General features: G+C 48.0%; 4 protein-coding genes and 1 long non-coding RNA gene across 10 annotated transcripts in view; 2 read left to right on the top strand and 3 right to left on the bottom strand.

The window, feature by feature from the left end:
• Window positions 1–8034, top strand: part of USP4 (ubiquitin specific peptidase 4) — a 48180-nt gene extending 40146 nt beyond the window's left edge. For 2 of the 4 annotated variants that reach the window (XM_060633626.3, XM_060633625.3), the window contains 7 exons: window positions 514–741; window positions 2229–2299; window positions 2562–2680; window positions 3040–3189; window positions 4220–4323; window positions 7255–7343; window positions 7705–8034. In XM_060633626.3, coding sequence (XP_060489609.1) covers window positions 514–741; window positions 2229–2299; window positions 2562–2680; window positions 3040–3189; window positions 4220–4323; window positions 7255–7343; window positions 7705–7866 — 923 coding nt within the window. In that variant the 3' untranslated portion in view covers window positions 7867–8034. Of the gene's footprint in view, window positions 1–513; window positions 742–2228; window positions 2300–2561; window positions 2681–3039; window positions 3190–4219; window positions 4324–4899; window positions 5084–7254; window positions 7344–7704 lie in introns of those variants that run through there. The other 2 variants (XR_009610325.3, XR_009610326.3) reach the window with 2 other exon arrangements.
• NDUFAF3 (NADH:ubiquinone oxidoreductase complex assembly factor 3) overlaps window positions 1–23182 on the bottom strand; it is a 339096-nt gene that overhangs the window by 151710 nt on the left and 164204 nt on the right. The gene's annotated exons all lie outside the window — the stretch shown is intronic.
• LOC144615709 (uncharacterized) lies at window positions 7821–8920 on the bottom strand. Its single transcript, XR_013554215.2, has 2 exons — window positions 8849–8920; window positions 7821–8649 (listed from the first exon to the last, which is right to left on the bottom strand). It is a non-coding gene; the product is annotated as an uncharacterized LOC144615709 (long non-coding RNA).
• On the top strand, window positions 8822–14825 carry CA2H3orf62 (chromosome A2 C3orf62 homolog). 2 transcript variants are annotated; one of them, XM_078443092.2, is made up of 5 exons: window positions 8822–8929; window positions 9321–9741; window positions 10657–10748; window positions 11884–12145; window positions 14002–14825. In XM_078443092.2, exons 2-5 carry the CDS (start codon window positions 9326–9328, stop codon window positions 14036–14038), a joined length of 807 nt encoding a protein of 268 aa, XP_078299218.1. In that variant the 5' UTR covers window positions 8822–8929; window positions 9321–9325; the 3' UTR covers window positions 14039–14825. The 2 variants fall into 2 exon arrangements, with proteins under 2 accessions (XP_078299218.1, XP_060489639.2); XM_060633656.3 differs by lacking the exons at window positions 8822–8929; window positions 14002–14825 and having other exon boundaries at window positions 9203–9741; window positions 11884–12421.
• The window catches only part of IHO1 (interactor of HORMAD1 1), a 34081-nt gene continuing 30248 nt past the window's right edge, over window positions 19350–23182 (bottom strand). For both annotated transcript variants that reach the window (XM_060633640.3, XM_060633641.3), the window contains 2 exons: window positions 21821–21924; window positions 19350–21358 (listed from right to left, as the gene is read on the bottom strand). In XM_060633640.3, the coding sequence (XP_060489623.1) occupies window positions 20219–21358; window positions 21821–21924 (1244 nt within the window). In that variant the 3' untranslated portion in view covers window positions 19350–20218. The remainder of the gene's footprint in view (window positions 21359–21820; window positions 21925–23182) is intronic.

The following is a 23182-nucleotide window of genomic DNA, read 5'->3' as shown; positions in this document are numbered from 1 at the left end:
GGGCTCAAACTCACAAACTGAAATCATGACCTGAGCCAAAGTTGGGTGCTTAACCAACTGAGCCACCCAGGTGCCCCTTAATTGTCTTTTAAATTGTGTTTCTCAACCAAACTGTCTTCTTGGCTTCTCATTTTTTCCCTTTTCTCTCTGTGGGTCAAGTGATGAAGTTGAAAGAGTCAGAGGATGTGGGGCGAAGCCCAGTAAAGTACTCAAGGTTGAGGAGCCCAAATTTAGGACAGGTGGGCTTGCTGACCACAATGTGTACCTTCGGGAGCGTCACTGAGTCTTCCTAGGCCTGTGCTTCCTCATCACAGATTAGCAGTGCCCACTTTGCCTGTCTTAACCAGCTTGTGAGGGTCACACAGGAATTTTGCTACCTTGTGAAGGGCTAGGTGTAGTTTCACACAAACAGGACAAAATCTGGAAGGAAGCACTGTAGTTAAACATGAAGTAAAATTTTCAACATCAAAATGGTGGCAATTTATATACACATTGGTTTTCATTGTATGCCAGGAGAAGATGAAGAAGAAATGGAGCATCAGGACGAAGGCAGAGAGCAACTTTCAGACACAGAAGGCAGTGGGGAGGACGAGCTGGGAAATGACTGCGGGGAGACCACCCAAAAGAAGGTCAAAGGCCAGTCCCGCCCGAAAAGGCTTTTTACCTTCAGCCTCGTGAACTCCTACGGAACAGCTGATATAAATTCCCTTGCAACTGATGGAAAACTACTTAAACTCAATTGTAAGCACTTTCTTTGACTTTTCAAACTGGGCATTTGGGGGCTTAGGATCCATTTGAAAATCCCGTTTGCGCTCAGCACTCACTGCACTGGGCTTTTGCCATCTTCCTGTAGCTCCAGGAACAGATGTTTGTGTGGTTCTTGGCTTAAAGTTCCCTAGTTTCAGAGACCTCACGCCTCCTGCCCTGGCCATCTTGTCAGGCTTTTCTCTTTGGCCCTTGATGACTTTGGATGGAAGTGAGCTCTCCCTTCACTGCCACCACCCTCAGGACCTTCGCTCTGGGTTGCTAACACTTCTCGTACCTCTGGCAGCATTTCGCCAGAGCCATGTCACTTAACGAAGCTGGCTAAATGCTGATTTCTTTTGTTCCATAAGACTACTCATGAAATGTGACCCATGGTCATGGGTTGTGTAGGCTGTTTGTTAGCTGGAGCCTGTAATGGGGGCTGATGTGCAGACAGAAGAGGCACCTACACGGGATGTACGGAGAGCACAAGAGGACGGTGAAGACCCCTGCCTAGAAGCATCTCCGTGTCTCCTTCATTGGCAAAGAAATGAGCACACTGTCCTTTCGCTCTCTTTCTTTTTTGTTACATTTCTTTAAAAAATTGGTTTCAAGAACAGCTTTACCAATGTGTTTCTGGGTCTCTGTGTCTATCTCTCTCTCTGTGTCCCTGCAGCTCCTTCCTCTCTGTGTGGCCGCCTCCTCTTGTACAAGGCCTTGCATATTCTAGCCAGCTTCTTGAATTCTAGTCTTTGACTCTCCCCTTCAATCTTTCCGTCTCCTTCCCCGTCTCTCGCAAGCTGTGGCCTGGAAAGTGCGGGCAGTGAGCTGGGCAGTGTAGGGATCATCTTTTTCCTTTTTAAAAAATTTTTTTTCTAATGTTTATTTATTTTTGAGAAAGAGAGAGCAACCAAGGGAGGGACAGAGACAGGGAGACACAGAATCCGAAGCAGGCTCCAGGCTCTGAGCTGTCAGCAAAGGGCCCAACGTGGGGCTCGAACTCGCGAACCGTGAGATCATGACCTGAGCCGAAGTCGGACGCTTAACCAACTGAGCCAGCCAGGGGCCCCTAGGCATCACCTTTTTTGTTTTTCTCCCCTTGGGGATAGCACGCCTGCTCTGCCTAATATCCCTCATTTCAAAACCACTTTATTATTTTGTCAGGTTTTCTCATGGGTTAAGGTGGGAGGGTAAATCTGGTTGCTGTAACTTCATCTTGATCTGTGTTCTTTCAGTATCCTTATATATTTAGAGCCTTTGGAACTTACTGTGACATTGAGGAAATCTTTGCCAAAGGTTTTGGGGGTCCCAGGGTTCAGAGTAGGCTGGCTCAAGGCAAAGCATTGCTCTTGGCAGTGGCTGGTGATAGGTGAGCAGGTGTTGATGATGAAGCCTGAGTGTTTTCTTGTCACTCCTGTCACCTGAAGAGCCTCTCCTGTTGCTGGCTATTCAGTTATAAGTGACACGTTGGTCCTCCTCCACAGCTCGATCCACACTGGCCATTGATTGGGACAGTGAGACCCGGAGCCTTTATTATGATGAGCAAGAATCTGAGGTAGGTGACTGGGGACTCCTGGTCAGTGGTACATGCTGGCTTCTGCTCTGGCTGTGTATTCAGGTCACTCACCCCAGTTCCCCAGCAATTTGACAAATTCTACTTCGGATGGAGAATGGAAAGCACTTAAAGATTTTGTCATTATATGTTCAGAGGCTCCAGAAAGTGCATTATATTCCAGGGATGGGAGCTTGGGAGGTTGTGGCTTAATGGGGTTAGGACTCCTATTTCCCAACAGAAGTCCGCACTTTGTCCCCCATAGGCCTATGAGAAGCACGTGAGCATGTTGCAGCCTCAGAAGAAGAAGAAGACCGCGGTGGCGCTGAGAGACTGTATTGAGCTCTTCACCACCATGGAGACCCTTGGGGAGCATGACCCCTGGTACGTGGTACCCCAGTCTGGGCAGGGACACCCTTGCACCCTGGACTGAGATCTGCTGGGGCCACCTGTACACAAAAACCCTTTTGGGAGGAGATGTGTCACTTCTTATCACATGGCTGTGATGTGGCTGTCCCTATATCACAGTCTTTCTGTGCAAATTGTGTTTTCCAGACTAAGAAAGCCATCTTCCTATTTAGGAAGGTGGCTTAGACACACACACACACGCCGCACTGAAGCAGCCCATGCTGAGTGCAAGAAAAGACATTAGGGGATTGTGGCTGTGCCTCCATGCTTGGGTGCCCAGGTGGCCCTGGCTCCCTGGCCCCCCCGCTAAGTGGAGATTTCTCTTTTCTCTGCAGGTACTGTCCCAACTGTAAGAAGCATCAGCAGGCCACAAAGAAGTTTGACCTGTGGTCCTTGCCGAAGATCCTGGTGGTCCACCTCAAACGTTTCTCCTACAATAGATACTGGAGGGATAAGCTCGACACCGTTGTGGAATTCCCCGTCAGGTGGGTCCTGAGTGTTCTTAGGAAAATTAAAAAGTAGGCGAGAAACCTAGGCACTGATTGGCTAAGGGTTTTGCCACCAAAGACTTTTCTGCATTAGGATGTTTGCTTGGGTCTGGGCCGTTAGACTTTGGCTCACCCCCTCTCCCCATCCTCCCGCGTTTGGGGAAAAGATTCTCCAACAGAAGCGCTTCCCAGGTTCAGGGTGATGCTGATCATTGCTGCCACCTGACTGAACTGGTCATCCCATCCATCATTGGTCCCAGGGAGCCTGGGCTCAGCTGGACGGCACAAATGCAGTGCCGAGTCTCGTTAACAGGGCTACAGAGTAACTGGAGCGTAGTCTGCTGAGGAGAATTGGGCTGCAGGTGGGGACGCAGAGCCGCCTGTCCTGTCCCTGGGTGGAGAGTGGGACTGGCTGTCTACTAGTGTCCTCAGGTCCCAGGATGCAGAGCATAACTGACGCAGGAAAATAAGTCAACCAAATAAGAGTTTGTCCACAAAATGCAGATTTTAGAGTGTTTCCCGGGTAGTGGGACTAGAGGTAGATAGACAATGAAGTATAGACGTGTCAGTGGGAGAACCTAGGTGGTAGCTATATGAGTATTTGTTGTAAAGTTCGTTCAACTTTTCTTTATGTTTGAAATTTTCAAAATAAAATATTGGGGGGAAAAGTTTTCTGGGACCTGTTTTGGCATTTAGCTTAAATTTTTATGGCACCAGCTAGAATTTGGATACTGACAGCCATTTCTACATAGTTGCTGCAGCCCTCCCGTCTGTGCCTAGAGCCCTTCCTCGCCTGGTCTGGGGCCAGAGTTAGCCACGCGACTTCTCTCCAGCCTGAACATCTTGGTGCTCAGAACAAGACCCTGGGTCCCCTGCCGCTGTGGCCTGTTCCCTTCCTTCCTTCTGCAGTTAGTTTTTGAGTGCTTTCCTATGTTCTAGCCTGTTGCATAAAAGGGATTGCTGGGTTACTCTGACTTCTTTCTCTGAGTTTAATGTATTAAAGGCCATTTTTGTGTTTTGTGCTCAGAGCTCTGAACATGTCCGAGTTTGTGTGTGACCTGTCAGCAAGGCCTTATGTGTACGACCTCATTGCCGTGTCTAATCATTATGGAGCCATGGGGGTTGGCCACTGTAAGTACTGGCATCTGCTTCCTCCGAGATGTTGAAATGCCCTCAGCCAGTCTCTCACCAGCCTCTTCCTGTGTGCCACGCACTGCCCTAAGTACTTTATTTACACAGCACCTCACGCCTCCAGTGTCAAGGTTTCAGGATTGGTCCAAACTGCTGCTTCTCCATTCTGTCTTTTTTTTTTTTTTCTTTTTTTGTCTTTGTATTCTTGAATCCGATAATCCCACCTCTGGGAATCTATCCTGAGGAAAGTACTTGACATTGGGAAAAAGCTTTATGCACAAAGATATTCACCTGTTTATAACAGTGAAAAATTCGTATCAGGATTGCTGACCCACAGTTGGCACTACTGTCCACACACTTGATGGAAGAGTGTACAGCCGTTGCAAAATAAAATTAATGATCACGGGGAAATGCCTGTGACGTGTTCAGCCTGCGTCATTGCAGGAACTAGTGCCACAATTACGTTAAAGCAAAACAAGGAAACCTTCCCTTTGCTCTACTTTATTTTCCAAAATGTCTGGAATGTGTAGGTTTACTTTTATAATGAAAAGACTTATATTTTGTTGTTTGTGGAAGGGTGTTAGTGATGTTGAAGTCAAGAGCTGGGTTTCCTCCTGTTTCTGCTGCATCTGCACCATGCCAACTGCCACTACACCCAACGTTAGGACCCTAGAGATGACACCATGGGAGATATCAGTTCCTTTTATATTCACAGCAGATTACAGAACTGCCCTAAGCCCCAGTCTTCTCCCCTGTACGGGTAAGCTTTTTCTGTTGGTCCAACAGTCTGCTTTCCTGCCCCTCCGTTTTTACTGTATAACCTCATGGCTGGGACGGCTGCTCAGTGTCCAGCCCTCATGTCTACATTCCAGGCCATCAGAAGAAGAGGAAAAGGGGCACAACCTTCCCCTTTAAGCCAGCTTCCCAGAAATCTCCCTTAACTCCTCTACGTACATCTCATTGGCTATAACTGGGCACATGGCTACATCTAGCTGTAGGAGAGGCTGGAAAATAAAAACTGCGCCTGTTTGAAAATTGGGGTTGACTGGAATGGCTATTGGTGACCTCTGATCACATCATACCTGCAACACTTCCTGCAACTTTTTTCCTCCCCAAATTAATTTTGGTATCTGTGTTCATAAATGTCAAATGAATTTACTTTAAAAAAATGAATTTACTTTTAAGTGCTATTTTAGTATATAAACATACCACTTGAGCAACTTTCTTAGCCTCTGTATCCTTCAGTGTTCTCATCCATAAGCTCAGGCTGGTGGTGTGTGAACCCACATTGGGTCCACAGTTGGAACTCCAGGATCGAGAACCGCTATTGTTGCTGTTATGCCAAGCATGGACAGTGGGAACAGGCCCTCGGCACCTTTTCCTTATGTTCTTCGCCCCCGCTTTGTGCAGGCACTCTGATAAGGAATAGCTAAACGGCTGGCCCAAAGTCACGCGGCAGTTGGAGACTAGTAACCAGTCCTCCGTTAGAGTCTGTCATTTCGTAGAGTCTGGGAATTGGTCATTGCTGCTGGGATTGATGTTGTAAACACATCCTGCTGGGGAATAGTATAAAATCAAGACAGGAAGTGTTGGCTGTGGTAAATGCTTAGATCACCATGAGGCATTGTTATCCAGCCACCAACTTGGACTCAGATTGATCTTTCTCTGAAACTGTGAGTCATCTTGTCCACATCCCAGCTCTGCAAACCCAGTGTCCCTCACTGGGATTACCCCAGAGGCTCTAAGAGGCCGGAAGAGGCAGTAGTAGCCATCTCCCTGAACCAAGTGGGGGAGAGTGATTTTTGCTTAAATCTTAAAAGTATCAGCTTCTTTTATGGGTCCCTTGGCTATGGTTTAACAGCCATCCTGAAGATTAATACTGGGTTTCTCTATTTTTTTGGATTAGTTTCCCCAAATTACAGGCTTAAAAAAAAAATTTTTTTTTTTACATTTATTTTTGAGAGACAAAGCATGAGGGGGAGAGGGGCAAAGAGAGAGGGAGACACAGAATCTAAAGCAGGCTCCAGGCTGTGAGCTGTCAGCAAAGGGCCCGACATGGAACTCAAACTCGTGAACCATGAGATCATGACCTGAGCCGAAGTCAGATGCTTAACTGACTGAGCCACCCAGACACCCCTATTATTATTTTTTTTAATAAAAAATTGCTTAATGTTTTAATTTTGAGCAAGAGTACAAGTAGTGTGGGGAGGGGGCGGGGTGGAGGAGAGAGAGAGACAGACAGACAGACAGACAGAAGCAGGCTCCAGGCTCTGAGCTGTCCACACTCAGCCTGATGCGGGGCTTGAACCCATCATGACCTGAGCTGAAGTCAGAAGCTTAACCAACTGAGCCACCCAGATACCCTCCAAAATTACAGTTTAAAGCCTTGGTCCCTGATGACTCCGTTTTTACCCTTTCAGAGCCTTTTTGAGAAAGAATAGATTTCAAAAAAAGTAGTTGACTTTTGATTGTTACCTATATATTTAATTTCAGGGTCTTTGTTTTGTTTTATTCATTTTTTTTAAATACAATTTATTGTCAAGTTAGCTAACATACAGAGTATACAGTGTGCTCTCGGTTTCGGGGATAGATTCCCATGATTCATCACTTACATACAACACCCAGTGCTCATCCCAACAAGTGCCCTCCTTGATGCCCATCACCCATTTTCCCTCCCTCCCCCCCCCCCCCACATACCCCATCAACCCTCAGTTTGTTGTTTATATTTAAGAGTCTCTTACGGTTTGCCTCTCTCTGTTTGTAACTTATTTTTTCCTTCCCTTCCCCCATGGTCTTCTGTTAAGTTTCTTAAATTCCACATATGAGTGAGAACATTGTTTCATTTTTTTAGAGTTTTATTGTTCAGTGCAATAAACTAGCCAGATTAGTTCTCTGGTGATTGCTAGAGGTATTTTCTTGTTGACTTGGCAGACACCGCATACGCGAAGAACAAACTGAACGGGAAATGGTATTATTTTGATGATAGCAATGTGTCCCTGGCCTCCGAGGATCAGATAGTGGTGAGTAGGCTCTAATACTTGGTTCCTCATCTTACCTTTATGGGTAGAGTCTCCTGGGCTGGTTGGTTATTTGGTCATTGTGATGTGACAGTGGGAGCTGGGTGTGGTGGAGAAAGAATTGACTGCCATTCCTTCTGGGACGCTTCCTAAATGAGAAGCTGGACTCTCATCTGGGTTCTATCATAGGGCACTGGCCTTTCCCCACTCTGGGCACAGTCACCTTCATAGTTGCCTCTGTGCATGGATGCATAGGGCACAATGGCAGATGCCTGAGAGTGGGTTTTGAACAGTGAGAGAAAAGCTGGGGAGAATGGGTGGTAATTCCAACCAGTGAATGAACTTTTCCCCTCTTGTGTTTTAGACAAAAGCAGCTTACGTGCTATTTTACCAACGTCGAGATGATGAATTTTATAAGACACCTTCACTCATCAGTTTTTCTGGATCCTCTGAGGGAGGGACGAGCCCAAGCAGCTCACAGCAGGGCATGGGGGACGATGAGGCTTGCAGCATGGACACCAACTGATGCTGTCTCCGTGACTCTGCCACCCCACAGCACCAGTGTAATCCCCCAGGAGAACAGCTTTGACACTCTGGAGACTTCTAGTCTAAAAACCAGATGAGGAAATTCCCTTTTATGAGCAGAAGAAAAAAAAAAAGAAAAGACCCTGTTTGCTCAGAAGGGTTATGTCAAGAGGCTGAATTATTTTTCTTTTTATGCAGGTGGTGAGAAATTTCTTGTAAGACCTGTGGAGCTGCAAAGTAGGGGGTGGGGGGTGCACAGTGGAGTAAGTCCTGTGAATTCCAAAGAATGGAGAGGAACGGTAATTGAGTATGGTGGCCGTGAAGACAGACATGCAGGAGGCTGCCCTGAGCTCCTGGATTTCTTATTCTGGTGCTGATTACTGGTCACCTCAGCAGTCTGCCCGCAGTAAACCAAGCCTCAAGTTCACTTGATATTGTCCCCTTCTCCCTTGCTGTGCACTGAGATGGGTTTGTAATTCCCTCAAAATTAGCCACTGAAGCCCGTTTCTGTGTCCCTTTGAGCCATCTTGGAATTTCCATCTTTCTTCCCCCTAATGAAATGAAAAGAATTGGTGTTGGGGTCTCCTGCCCTGCAATCTCGTGTGGAACCTAGCAGTTGTTATGTCCCTCACCGTCCTTGATGAATTGAGACCGTTGGATACGGTGTGGAGCTTTTATTAGATCTCACTTAAAAGAAGTCGGTTCACAAAACTGCTGGGTACGGTGGCCCATCCGGTTTCTCTCCATGTCAGCTGGAGAACAGGAACCTTTTCCTTCTTGCCAACTTTGGTAAGAAATGAGATCGCCCCTGCAGCGGCTTCTGGGCGGTCCTTCCCCCGCCCCCCAACCCCAGGCCGTCCCGCCCGCAGTCCTCATTGGGCTCACTGGGTGGGGGAGGGAGGCGGGGATCCCGCTAGCTCGCTTCCCCTCTGGGCCCCATGGGTTTAAAGAACTAGGTGGTCGTCCCAGCATTCTTGTCTGACCTTTAACCTTGGAGAGGGAGCGCCGTTCTCGTGCACGCGCGGCGACCGTTGGCGGGGGTGGCGGTGTGGCGGAGTTGCTGGGTGAGGACGTATCTGCGGACCTTCGCCCAAGGGCCGGCTGCGGGCTGCTGGCGAGGGCCGAGGGGGCCGCGGAGATGACTGGACGGGCGGCAGGGGCGGGCGGGCCGGGAGCCGGGGGAGGCGGGTCCGGGCGTCCCCGGGGCTCCCGGCAGATTGCAGGTTCCTCCCGAGAATCAAGGGCCACACCCGCCGCACAGGAGGAAGGCCCCCCCCCCCCTTCCCGCCCCCCACACCTGGAGTGTGGGTTACTGTGGCCTCTGCCCTGTGGCGTGGATCAAGCTCCAGGAGATGCGCCTTTCGGGGGTGGTTTGCAACTTCATCTGTAACGTTATACTCATGATGCTCTGTGCATTTACAATGTATTACATAATAAAGACGTGGTCGCTTTTAGGGGAAATGTCTGAAAAACTGAGAAGATGCAGAAAGGAGCTGACTGCAGCCATTGACCGAGCCTTTGAAGGTGTCAGTCATTCCCAGGAGTGCTCAGGCCAGCAGAGGCTGGAGCAGAATACCGCGCCGCCGCTCTCCTTACCCCTCCCTGTGCACCGGCTCCTCTGCAGGAGGCACCCGCTGGCAGCCTGCTCCTCCTCCCCTGCTCCTTTTGCTCCAGTCCCTTGTGCTTCTGAGACAGAGAGCCCTGCCTTTGCTCCAAACCATGCCCCAATGAATGCAAAGCCACATGCTTTATGCGCGAAAAGAAAACCTCTGACCAGTAAGGAAAACGTATTGATGCATTCCTCCATTTTGGCACCCGAAAGACAGTTTTGGAGAGCTGCGGGAGATGGGGAGAACTGGAGAAAAGACAGCCTAAGGTGATTCCAGTTTGCCAGTGTAAAAAGTTACAGTTAGGGGGATCGCATTTCTGAAAATGTCTGTAGTCCCTAAATCGAATTTGTAGCACTGCCTTTGCCTCCCCTCTAGGACCATCAGACTAGTCCTAGAAACTGCCTTGCAGGTCCCACAGGGATAGTGAATGTTAGAGAACCTGATTTCTAAAATGCTTTATTTTTTATGCTGCAGAAACAATGTCCATACTAGGGACAGGCTGAATGGATACTTCCAGCCTTCATCCTTGTTTTTGCTCCCTTCACCCACACCCCACCCCACCCCACCGGTTTTTTAGGCCATCACTGGGTTAAGATGTCCCCTAGACCTTTTTTTCTCCCTGGTAGTTTTAAAGTTTATTTATTTAAGTAATCTCTACACCCAACGTGGGGTTTGAACTCACCACCCTGAGACCAAGAGTCACATGCTCTTCTGACTGAGCCAGTCGGGCACCCTTCTCCCTGGTAGGTTTAAACTGTCTGGTTTTAGGCACCTTGCTTTGGAGAAAGGATGACCATATGGGATGAAACTTCAGGGTCCTGTCCTCTTGGCTTCCATGGAGGCAGAGAAAGAAGAAGCCATTTAGTTGATTCAATTCTACAAATGTTATATGGGCATGCATACTCATTAATGCACTGTCTGTGATGCCTGTGAGTCATTAGGATGTTGTTATTAGTCAACTTCACTGATTTAGCAGTTTCCAGTTGTCCTGTATACACAGCACAGGAGCTGATTTAAAGTTGCCAGTGTATTTTTGTTTTTAAGATTATCTAACACTGAGTTCCCTACGATATTTTCTTGAAAGAGGCTCTAATCCTCCACCTTTTCTTCTTCTTCTTCTTCTTCTTCTTCTTCTTCTTCTTCTTCTTCTTCTTCTTTTTTTTCCTACCTGGGGGTTGCAGGAAAGATATGGAGAAAGATTTGAAGGTTGACTCAAACATGCCACTCAGCAATTCTAACCAAGAGGTCACAAAGGATCTGCTTGATATGATCGGTGAGTACAGAGGGCAGGTCTGTCCTCTCCTCAGGATAGGTCCTCCTTGCAGGCTCCTGAGTCAGCAGGTGTCTTTAAAACAAAACAAAACAAAGCAAAAAACCACTGTCTTAGTTCTCATTCATCTACATGGTAGATTTTTTTGCCAGGGCAGGCTCTATGCATAGAGCCCTCATGGAGCCGATAGCCTGATGGGTCATTTCATAAATGTCTGGTTACAGTGAAACCCTGGACATAAGGGACAGTGGCTCCCCAGGACTTGGTGGTTGAGCTTAGATCTGGAGACAAGGACATAGGCAAAGATGGGTCAGGGTGGAGTGGGTAGATAACATAAGATTAGAAGGAAAGATCTCCAAAGCTCCCCTGTAATTCCAGTACCCAAAGAAAGCTACTGTTAACATAGTGCTATACATCCGGTCAGAGGTTTTTTTTCTACACACACATGTGTACATTGTGTGAACTGTGCATGACCTAATTTATTTATTTATTTTGGTATGTCCTATTTCTAAATGACTGACACTGCACAGTGGACCAACAGCCCCTAATTAAGGCATGCATAGCCTTGGGGGCTGCCTGAAGCTCTTGTCTCTGGAAGGGTCTCCAGATTGTGGGGATGAAAGGGAGGCCCAGTGAGAGGATACTCACTTTAGGCCACAGAGCAAGACCCCTGCCAGCCCACTATGTGAGAGGACGGAGTCTCCTCCAGTAGTCCCAGGAGGGGAGCTGAAGTCACCTGCCTCGGCTCACCAGCTTTCACACCCTTGCCAGCCCCGGGAAGCATTTGGATTCCCCAAAAGACTCGCATTTTTTTCACGCTATGTCTGGTCATGCCTGCAGGTCAGGGAGTTCCCTGAGATCCAAGACAAGCCTGTGCATCTCTGTGTCCTCCCACTTACACCTTCCTTGGGGACTGGCAGGTAGTTGGGCTTAATAAATGTGGAGCTGGGAGGGAGGGCATCAAGACCATCTAAAAATCAGGCACCTACTGTAGCAGCCTGCCCACCTCAGGGCGGGAATGCCAGGCTTGGCACAGTCCCTGAAGAGTGAGTGCCCATTTGTGGCTTTTAACTTGTGCCTGAAATGGCTTTGGGAGCCTCTCACTGGAATTGTAATGCTGGATGTTCTTATTTTTAAGACCATGCAAGCATCCGAGCTATTGAAGAACTGGCTGGGAAGCTAGAATTTGAAAATGCGCTGAGCCGTGTGTGTGGCCGCTGCGGAGGCTCGCCCTTCAGGGAGGAGGCCTGGGCTCTGCTCTCCGATGAGAGCCCTCAGAAGGCCTCAGATGCAGAGCCTGGCAGCCTCAAGCAGGCTTTTGATGATCACAGTATCGTCGAGACTGTGCTGGACTTGGAAGAGGACTACAATTTGATGGCCTCTTTTAAATACCAAATTGAGTAAGGACGGCTTTGGTTCTTTCCAGCAGGAGGCTGTCTCTCAGGCAGTGAGCAGTGTCACTGTGGGCCACTGTGGGCTGGCAGAATCTGGGTTACCACACCCTCTTTAACTTCTAGTTGTGTCCCTTTTTGATCTGAAAGCCCAATTTTTTTTTTTCTGTTGCTTTGAAATGTTTCTTACTGTTGACTTGTTTTTCACTTTTCTTGACATCTCAAATGTGTCTTTGATTGACGTTGAATACATCCGGTACCCAAGGCGGGTATGGGTTGTGGGCCTCTGCTGTGTCTCCTGGTATTATTTTCCCATGGGCCCCTGAATAAGTAAGTACTGGGGCCACAACCAGGGTGAGCTTTGAGCATCCCCTGGGACCAGCCCTCAGGCCAGCACAGCCTACACAGACTTGTGACCCCAGGCCCTCTGCCACCCTTGCACACTTTGCACACAGGGCTGCCTGTTCTCTGCATGGGTTCCATGCTCTCCTTTTGTCTAGACCAACCTCTCATCAGTGCCCCCCAGCCCTGCCCCTGTTCAGCTTGAAAGCCTCTACAGGGACCTCATGGTTATGTTGGAGAGGCTGGTCCCCTCCCGACAGGACATTCCCATGAGGCCTCCCCACCACACTCTGCCCGTGGGCCCATGCCCCACCTTCATGCATCCCACTCCAGGCTTGGAGACCCTGGAGGCCACAGGGAATCCCTGTAGCAATGACCCTGCTAGGGCAAGATGGGCAGGGAGTGAAGGAGGAGCCAGCCCACTGCTCCCCTGAGGTCGGCATAGCAGCAAAGGCCTAACAGGGCTGGCACTAGCCACACTCCTGGAAAGAAAGGACAAGGACATCATCAGAAATTATTTTAGCAGATGTCTTAAAATCATGATGTTCTTTTGGGACACATAAGCTATTGGGCAAGATTTGATGCCCAGAAACTGAGTCTCAGGGAAGTGCCTGCCTTCTGGGCTCATATGGGGAGGATGGGGGTGAGGAGGCTGGCACAGGGGCTGTTGTAAGACCCAAAGCCCAAACAACCCAGAGAACCGGGAAGGAAGGCCCGTGGCCAAGGGCCCCCCTCTGACAGGCCATCTTTTAGGCTAGAGACCTCAGCATAGGGCAGGCTGCAGAGCTGGTGACACAGGTCTGGTGATTCCTGCGAGCTCTCAGGTGGAGACTGCATGCCCACCCCTTAGCGGAGCAAATGGCACCACTAGCCTCTGGCCACTTCATGAGATGGGCCTCCCCTGCCAAGGCAGCCAACCACCACTGCCCCTCGGGGGGCAGAGGGCAGGACAAGGTTAACCAGAGGACATTCAGTCCCTGCAGGGAATGGCACCCTCAATAAGCACTCACCGTTTGTGGAGTTAGGGACCAGTTTCTTCTCCCTTAGCAAAAAGGACGGGAGCAAATGAAAATAATGCTCACAGCATCCTCAGCTGTACTGCTCAGATGAAGAACAGCTGTGTGCATGGAGAGAGGTCTACTTGGGATCCAAAAAAGCCAGGGCTCAACACAGTGTAGTTCAAATATGAAGTGTTGATGTGGATTGTCTCCCATAGAGAAGGTGGAGCTTAATCCACTCTGTGTCCCATCACTACCCCTTGAGGCCAGGCTAGACTCAGTGAGTCCCTTCCAAGGAACAGAGCAGGGAAAAAGAAAAACAGATTTCTGTGCAGAAGCCTGACAGCACTTAAGCACGTGATGAAGGTGACACCACCAGTGACGTCATGTGGCTGACCCTTCCACCCCCACAGGGAGCAATGAGAAGGGTGCTCCACCTCTACCGTGTTCTTACCAAAGCCCCTTATCCCCAGTCTAATCATACACTAAATGTCAGACAAACCCAGATTGGGGGACGTTCTGCAGGATGCCTGGCCAGCACTCCAGATTGTCAAGGTCATGAAGAACAAGGAAAGACTTGAAACCTGTCACAGACCAGTGAAGACACTCTGACTACAACACAGTGTGGTATCCTGGATTACATCCTGGAACAGAAAGAAGACATTAATGGAAAAACTGGGGAAGTCTAAATAAAGGCTGGAGTTCATGTATTAGTTTCTTAGCTTTGACAAATATGCCTCAGTTATGTAAGGTGTTAACATTAGGGGAAACTGGGTGAAGGGTAGATAGAAACTGTCTTTGCAACTTTCCTGTAAATCTAAAGTTATTCCAAAACTTAAAATGTATTTATTTTTTGAAAGTGCAGTTGATCCCAAGTTTGTACAAATGTGTGTATGAGCACAGCATATACAGGACATTGTTATGGAAGGCAAGGGGGTTTTGTCTTGTTTTTTCTTGTCCATATTTTCTAATTTTTCTGCAGTGGACATGTATGTCTTCTTAAGACCCCCATCTCCACCAGCCAGCTGAGGGTATCCCTCACCAGCTAACTGCCCAGAGCTGACCTTCACAGTTCCCAGCAACTGGAGCAGAAACCAGACCCACAGTGGGAGGACTTACAGGGCCTTGGCAGGAGAGTTGCCTGATCCCCGGTACCAGAGGCTCTAGGTCTGCATTCACGCCCCCCCTGGGTCTTTGTACAGGGAGTGATTTCTGGGAATGGGGGCCTCGCCCCAACCTGAGAAGATTGCAGAGAGAGGACTTTCTGCCTGTGGAGGAGACTGTGGTCTTTGAGAACAAGGCTCAGCATGGGTGGGGGAGACGCAGCTCTCCATGCCCCCAGACAGATACACCACTGTTTTAGCTAAACCTGTCTGTAAAACTTCAAATTTGCCAGAGGGGTAATTCGTCCTGAATCCTTGGATGAGGAGCTTTTCCTCACTGTAGGAACACAGCTTGTTCAGTTAAAGCAGGTGAGCCCTGAGCCTCTGGCTCTCCAGTCCCAGATTAGCAGGAGCAGCCATATGGTCATTTCCCTTGTGACATGGACTCCTGTCTCTGCATCCCTGGCTTCCTGAGTGTCCTAAGGAGACCCTCCCGCCTTTGTCATCTGCTTTACTGGGCAGATGTGTGCTTATCTGCACACAGCAGGGGTTTGGGGAATGGTCTCTAGAGACTTAGCTAGAAGGGGAAAAGGAGTCTAGAATATTTCCTTGGGTTTGCAGGGGGCTGGGACCAACAATTTCTTGAGACAATGATAGTCCTATTTGAGAAACTAAAAATGTTTTACGTCATTTGGTTCTCTCCCCCGCAGCTCATCTTGGCAAACTAAACAATCACTGAATTGTTTCCGTGGAAACACCAAACTGTGCTTTGGATTAGCAGAATCAAAATAGAAACAAGGCAACCTCAAGAATAAATAGGAGCTTTGGAACCTACTAGTTGCAAACTGCAAATTCAAGCCACAGCACAAGGCACGTGAGAAGCTGGGCCCATCCAGCCCTGTAAGAGGTTTTCAGGTCCCCTGGCTGCGTCCCACCAGTGTCCATGCCGAAGCCACTAGAAACCAGCTCTATATGCAGCTCTATTTGTAGACTTTGTAAGGCAGGAGCTGGTTCACAGAAGCTACTAGGACCTGCGGGAGGGCAGGCAGGGCAGGCTGAGGAAGAAGGGGTAGGAGAAAGGAGAGAGATGAGCCAATGGCTGAGTAAAGGTCAGCAGGGAGCAGAGAACCACAGCTGAGGCCTGAGAGCAGAGCAACAATTATTTCAAAAGGACAATTCAAGGGCTGGAAGTGTTGACCCTGCCCTCAGCCTCATCCAGACTGCCATGTTCTCCACATTACTGGGCATGGCTGTCTAGCCACATGGGTCTAGATCAGAGTCTGAAATCTTGCCAGGTTGAGTTCTGAGAGAACTTCCGGTTAGTATGCCTCTCCCTCTCTTGAGTTCCAGCCAGCTCAGTCAGGCACTGGGGCCTGCCTTCTCATTTCTGGGTCTCCAGGTCCCCCTCCCCCTGCCTCCTGCTCCCCTCACTCGGGGAATAGGGGAGCTGAGCCACCTCCTGGCCCACCTGCCCTGGTTCCTTGGACCCTCCACTTCTAATCCCAGGAGAAAACGCAAGGGGATCAGGAGACCAGGTAGAAGGCAACAAAACCTGGGGCCCTGTGTCTCTCACCTGTGTATCCAGGAATGTGCTGATAGGGCAGCAACACCATCCTCCCACTAGAGAAGTTGTGAGCTGTCAGTGATCAAAGAAATTGAGGAAGAGGATTTGCAAAAGAGGCCTAATTCAGGCCAATCTTCCTCTTATTGAATGGCTCAGCTGGGGGCTCACCTGGTACCAGGATGCTACCTCCTCTAACTAAAGCACAGGGCATTTAATATGGCAGTGGCCAGTGAATAGCGCATGCGAACCAGGGAGGCCACTGCACCTGACTGTAGATAACAATTGACAAGACTTTCATCCCAAGACTATCTGAAGCTCTGGCAATTTGCTTTCTCCCTGGAGTATGTGGGAGAATGTTAATATTTTATGTTCCGTTAAAATATTTATAGAGTGGACAAAGTTTTACTTAGGAAATCTACCTGACAATGGATCCTAGCCCTAGTGGGGAAGGACTTTCTGTGCTTGGCCAACTGGAGGATGCCTGATTTGATGAAGAGTTTTGGCCTAAGGCCTAGCATGAAAATTTTTTCTAAATTGCTCATCCGTTGTAGGAAGCAACTGTTTGGAAGGCAGAAAGCCTGTTGTTTTCTGGGCATTTCGGGTGGAGAGAGGTTGCTGGTAACTGGCCTGGGAGAGAAGAGAGCATATTTCAGGAGACCCCTCATCAGGAGACCTCTGGAGCTTCTGAGACAAAACACAAAAAAGGGAAGTTGCAAAGGAATGCTAGAGAGACCTGACTTTGGGACAGGCTGCAAAGAGCTCTTCAAATGTTAAGCAAGCAATCCCTGCCCTCACTATTTGTCAAGTGTCTACTAAGGTCAGACACTCTCCTGGATGCTGAAGATATAACTGGGATGAGGCAGATGCCGATCTTGCTTCTGGGATTTCTATTCCGCCCACCAAGGCAGGCAAATCAAGTATGCACATCAATATGCCATTTCAGATGGAACTGTAGGAGAAAATTAAAACACGGTAAGGGAATGGGCAGTGAGTAGGGTGAGCTCCTACAGAAGAGGTCAGGAAAAGGTCTGTCTGTAGGTGACATTATTTTTTTTTTAAGTTTATTTATTTTGAGAGAGAATCCCAAGCAGGCTCTGCACTGATGTGGGGCTCAAACTCACAAACCATGAGATCATGACCTGAGCCTAAATCAAGAATTGAGCACTTGACTGACTGAGCCCCCCAGACACCTCTCTGTAGGGGACATTTAAATTGATACTTGGGTGCCTGGGTGGCTCAGACGGTTAAGCGTCTCTTGATTTCAGCTCAGGTCATGATCTCATGGTTGGTGACTTTGAGCCCTGCATTGGGCTCTGTGCTGATGGCTTGGAGCCTGCTTGGGATTTCATCTCCTTCTCTTTGTCCTTCGCCTGCTGTTCTCTCTCTGAAAATTTATTTATTTATTGATACTTGAATGTCAAGACAATTAGGTGCTGTGGTTGGCTTTATTTCCATCCTCAGATGTAGCTGGAGTGATTATCAGCGGGAGGAGCCCCTAGGTGGCTGGCTATCTGGGCCCTAGGACCATAGACCTCCCACTACAGCTGCCCCTATGTAGCCACATCTCTATCAGCATCCAAAGAGCAAAACATCGTGTGCTCTGGGGATGTGCCTGGGCTATGTCACGCTCAACAATTCTGGCAGGAACACAGTAGTTAAAAAAAAAAAAAAAAAAAAAGCCTTAGGAATAAAATAAGAAACAGAATATCCTTTCCTGATGATTACCAGAGACAGGCAGTGTAATTTTAATTAACCCAGCCTTGTTGGGAGATAAATTTACTGCTCATTCTACAAAAACACCCAGCTCATGGAACACTGAGTCACTCTGATCTTTGACTTTATAACACAAAATGAAATACTTCTGAAGAAATACAGGATTTCATAACTCACAGCAGAATCGAAAGAACAGAGGGTCCTGCTTTGGCATTTCTTTCTTTCTTTTTTTTTTTTTTTAATATTTATTTATTTTTTGAGAGAGAGAGAGACAGAGTGTGAGCGGGGGAGGGGCAGAGAGAGAGAGGGAGACACAGAATCCAAAGCAGGCTCCAGGCTCTGTGCTGACAGCACAGAGCCCGATGCGGGGCTTGAACTCACAAGCTGTGAGATCATGACCTGAGCCAAAGCCGCTTAACTGACTGAGCCACCCAGGCGCCCCCTGCTTTGGCATTTCAAAATTGGACAGACCCTTCAATGAGAAGGCCATAGTCATAAACATTAATGGAATTCTCTTAACAGGATCTCAACTTTTGAGTTAAAATGACCAAACTTTTCAGCTTAGAGTAATAAAAGATTTCCAGATACAAACCCCTCTGGTCTACAAGCCTCATGCTAACCGCTCAACAGCCACCTGTAGTCAGTTTGAGACGGGTTGGAAGGAGCCCATTGCATGGCTGGGCCCTTTCTTCCCATGTATAAGCAGAGAAAACTAGTATGGAAGGCAGTAGAGACTGGCAGAGGGCAGGGTGAACAGGCATGCAGCGAGGCTGGGGCAGTCATAGGCAGAGTCCATCCAAGTCTGTACTTCCTGGGCCTTGGAAAGGGCTGCTGTCATTGCCTGGGGATCCCAGCCACAGGTCATAGGAGGCCCTTGGTCTGGAAACGGGAATAAGAGCAGCTTAGGTTGCCAAAGGTGTTGCGGGCAAATTAAACTCAAACTTTTGTGGGATACATTCCCTTGAAAATAAAGAATGAAAATAAAAATCAAGAACCACTGCTTTCTATAATGGTCCACTCAGAGGTCCCAGTGTCATTTACTGCATTGCTTTGAAAATGGGCAAATTCTGGAAGCCAATCCATCCAGTGAGGATTTTTACTTTCAAACAATAAAGAAAAAGAAAAAGGAAACTAGTCTGAGTAGGGTGGTGTTTATTCAAAATCATTTGGGCGAAGTCTATGGAATAAAAAGATGGTATATGTCTTATCCATTTTATTTTCTTTCTAAAAAATATTCATTTTTGAGAGAGAAAGAGAGGGTGAGAGAGAACGAGTCAGGGAGGGGCAGAAAGGGGAATTGGGGAACAGAGGATCTGAAGCTGGATCTGGGCTCAGTACTGACAGCAGAGAGCCTGATGTGGGGCTCAAACTTATGAACTGTGAGATCATGACCTGAGCCAAAGTCAGAAGCTCAACCGATTGGGCCACCCAGGCACCCTATTTGATTTTCTTAAGTTGTTGGGAGATCAGTTCAATAAACATAATGAAAAAAATATGCTTTAAAAAATTTTTATTTTTTGTTATAAAACAAATATACATATATGTATAACAAAAATTCAAAACTTCTGCAAGATATGAATAGACAGCCAAAGTCTCACATAAGCCTATTGCTCTCTGGAAATAATACGGGGCCCTTAGATGCTCTCATTAGCTTGAAGGGTGGTTGCAAACAGCATAGGGAAAACAGCCAGGAAGAAAAATGGGATTGTGTGGCTTGTATACAGTGGTGCTCTGGGAATTTATTGGGTGCCTGTCACCTCTTTTCATTGGCAGCTTAACATTCTCTGTTTCTCTGTTCACAAGAAGACAGTGTGTCCTGTAATATGTCCACTGGTCAAAACATGCAAGTGCTCTGACAGTAAAACCGGATAAAAATAATTTAAAAAATCCCAAGGCCTGGATAGGTATTGGTCAGGTGTAGGAAATACCGTGAAGACCAAAAATGTTTGGGAGTCTTGCTGCCACAGCAACAGTTCTGTGAGAGCCCTTCTGCCACTCAGTATTCCACGTGGAGGCCAGTCCTCCTTTCACCAAAATCAGCACCCTCCTCCTGATGCCCTACACCCAGGCTGCTGCTCCAGCTCATCACTGTGCTTCACTCCAATAAATAAGGATGCAATTATCCCTTATGCTTGTCATGGGCAGCACCTGGTACCCAGAACACCAGAGCTACTCCCCCGCCCTGCAACTGTCCTACACTGGCCACCCCCCCCCCCCCCCCCCCCCACCAGCAGGCCCTCTGAGCCTGAGGGCTCCAATCAGGCTTCAGGGACTTTCTGCTGTTAGCCAGCCCCAGTGTTCTAGAATTTGTCTTTCCAGCTGAGACCAATAAACTATCAGCTGAAGTCAGATTGTGGGCTGGTCAAAAGCCATCATCACTGCTGTCAAAACCCAGATCATAGAGCATATTCTTCCCTGGATCCTTGCACAGAGGAGACTCTGAACTTCCAAGGTTGAGGTCACTGAACCAGCTCATCTGGTGGTCCCCCAGGGAACTTTTAGAAAGCAGGCTGTTGTCTTTGGAAGAATGCCCACTGAGCTGCAAGATGTTCTCCTGTGCTGCCCTCACTGTCTTACTGGGCATGACTGTTGCTCTCAGAACAGGGATGACTGGTTTTGTGGGAGTCCTGGAGCCCCACAGATGCAGGGACTGAGCAAAGGGTTCCTGCTGCTCCAGGGGGAGCCTTTGTGGGCCAGAAACTGGAAGCTGAGGATACTTAGAATTGAAAGCACAGGTTTTGCTAGGGGTTTGTTCTTGCTTCCTGGTTAGGAGCCTGCTTCTGCGGGCTTTCCTGGGCTGCTGCTTCTTGCCTTTCCCCCCTCTTTCCATAGTTCTGCCTTTCTGTGCAGTCACCAGCCTTTGTTCACAAGGGGCACACGAAAGCACACCTTCAGCTTGACATTTTTGGCAAGTGTTCTTAATGCTGGATTCAAAGTCCAGGGGTATAAACCTTGAGGCTCCTTGGGAAACCCAGCTCCAGTCACAAGGAACTTTGTGGCCTGGGGAACCAGAGCCATGATTCTCAGGGCTGGTTTTATTAAGAGTCCAATTCTGGCAGTTGGTCTGCACTGCCTTGTCCTTTACTCGCCTGCTTCTTTTGCCAGTTCCAGCGGCCATCAGCACAGCCTCTCCTTGGAGAGCATCACTTTTTGCTCCCTCAGTATAGATAGCAAACTCCCCAGGCTGCAGGGAGCCCATACTAAGATTCCAGACAGCAGGGATGGCCTGAGTCTGCCCCATATCTGGTTCCTCAGAGGCATATCTGTCCTGCCTGGTGAAACTGAGGCTCTGGGCCAGAGGTAGTGAGGTCTGGGAAGTGCTGTCTTTCACATGCCCAGGTACCTGGGGGACTGAAATCAATCTCTTCAGCTCTGCTAGGACGCTGGCCACATTCAGCTGGCCTAGCTGCTCACACAGCTGCTGGAAGTCCTTACTCTGCTGGGCAACTAAAACTTCAAGGTGTTTCAGGTCGGACTTCATTTCTATAAATTCTGCTTGTCTCTAGGGAAAGACAGCGAGAAAGAAAAGAGTTATGGACACTGCAACTCCGAATGCACAGTGAAATGTGCAAACCAACCAAAGGATGTGTTGGCAGAACCACAGCTTGTCTTTTGCTGGGTGCTTTACAGAGGAAGCATGGTAACACTCTGGAGTAGGGCCCCTGGGCCCCACATCATGCTGGAGAACCTTTGAGGAGGAAGTTGGCCTCTACCTTGGTCCATTACAAGAAGTCCTGTCTGGCTTCTGTTCTTGGCTGAAAAAAATTGTAACTTTAAAGGTGTCTCTCTGGGACTTAGTGACAAAGCCAAAAACATACTTGAGGTCTGAAATCATTGTTGCCCTATATGCTAATTTGGATGTAAATTTAAAAAAATAAAAAATAAAACAGGTTCATCAAAAAATAATTAAAAGTTTTTTTAAAAAACAACATACTTGAGGAAAGAGGTTGGGATCCACACTTACAGCTTCAAATCTCTTCCGTGTCTCGAGGATAACCTGCTCCATGTTGCCTTTGTCATGCACAGTTCCCAACAGCAGATCACTCTGGGCCTGCACAGTCTCTTGCACTAAATACAGAAAAATGACAATTACCTCACCAAGACTATGGCATGCCTCACCCTTCCCGGACCACAGAGTGGAGAGGGAGGAGCTAGAATCTGGCATGGGGCACCTGAGCCTGCTCTGCTAGTGCCCAGAACTCTACCCAGATCAGCCTTGGTGAGGAGAGAAAGCAGAGTAGGGCAGTTCCTCCACTGTCTCTTCTTCCCTCCCTCCCTGAGAACATCCTGGCCAAGGCAGACTCAATCTCAGCACCTCCTGGGGACCCTGAAACCTGCTGCCTAGATGATGGCACCAACCTCCTCCTTGGCCCACCTTCTTGGTCCCATCATCAGAGTATTCTCTCAAGAATGTAGATATGATCATGCATCCTCTGAAACCCTTGCTGAAACTTTCAATGGCACCACACTGGCCACTGGATGAAGTCCAAATCTTTAAATTGGCCATCAAGACCCAAGCTCACTTCCTCTTACCTTCCCTATCCACCTCCACATCTCTGAGCTCTGTTTCCTAAGCAATCTCCCTCTCGCCACTGGCCTTGTGCATGCCATTCCCTTGGCTTGGAATCTATCCTTGCTTCTACCCAGGTCAACTTTACCCATTCCCTTCAGCCACCACCTCAGTGCAACTCATTCCCATTCTTCCTTCTCTCAGGAGTTCCCTCCTTGAAAAATAGCATTTCCTGGCTGGCTTGGGGGCTCCTTCTCTCTGCTGCTGGCACCATGTGTGTGCTCTACCATCACTTATCACCCTCCACTTATGTATCCCCTCTTTTCACTTGGGCTGTAATGAACTTGGTGACCTGAGTGCTAACCACTCAGGACTGATACTGATTCCTCTCTCTGGCATAGAGAGATTTGAAACATACACATACACACACAGTCTTAATAACACATTGTGTTGCAATCAATTATTGTCATCCTCTTCTAAATGGCAGCTCATGTGAAGATGCTCTTAAATTTATTCAACAAATACTTGATGAGTATCTACTATATGCTATAAACTATTGTAAGTTCACATACATCTTAAATGCATAGCAAGTATAATTTACAAATAATCTGGAATAATACACCAGATATTCCTTTTATCTTCTTATATATATAAAGAGTGTTTCAAGATTCTTGACAAAATGTTTTTATTTTAGACGGCTGAAAAACAATTTGGTAACAAGAGAGTACTTAACTCTTCACAATAAATGGAAGGAAAACCAAAGTAACATCTGGTGCTTGAAAAGACAGGATAATAAACTCAAATTAGATCTTACTT

Source organism: Panthera onca, chromosome A2 (assembly GCF_046562875.1).
Source record: "Panthera onca isolate mPanOnc1 chromosome A2, mPanOnc1 haplotype 2, whole genome shotgun sequence".
NCBI classification, from domain to species: Eukaryota; Metazoa; Chordata; class Mammalia; order Carnivora; family Felidae; genus Panthera; species Panthera onca.
The sequence above is the reverse complement of the archived record's forward strand: the minus strand, read 5'-3'. Positions and strand labels throughout refer to the sequence as shown.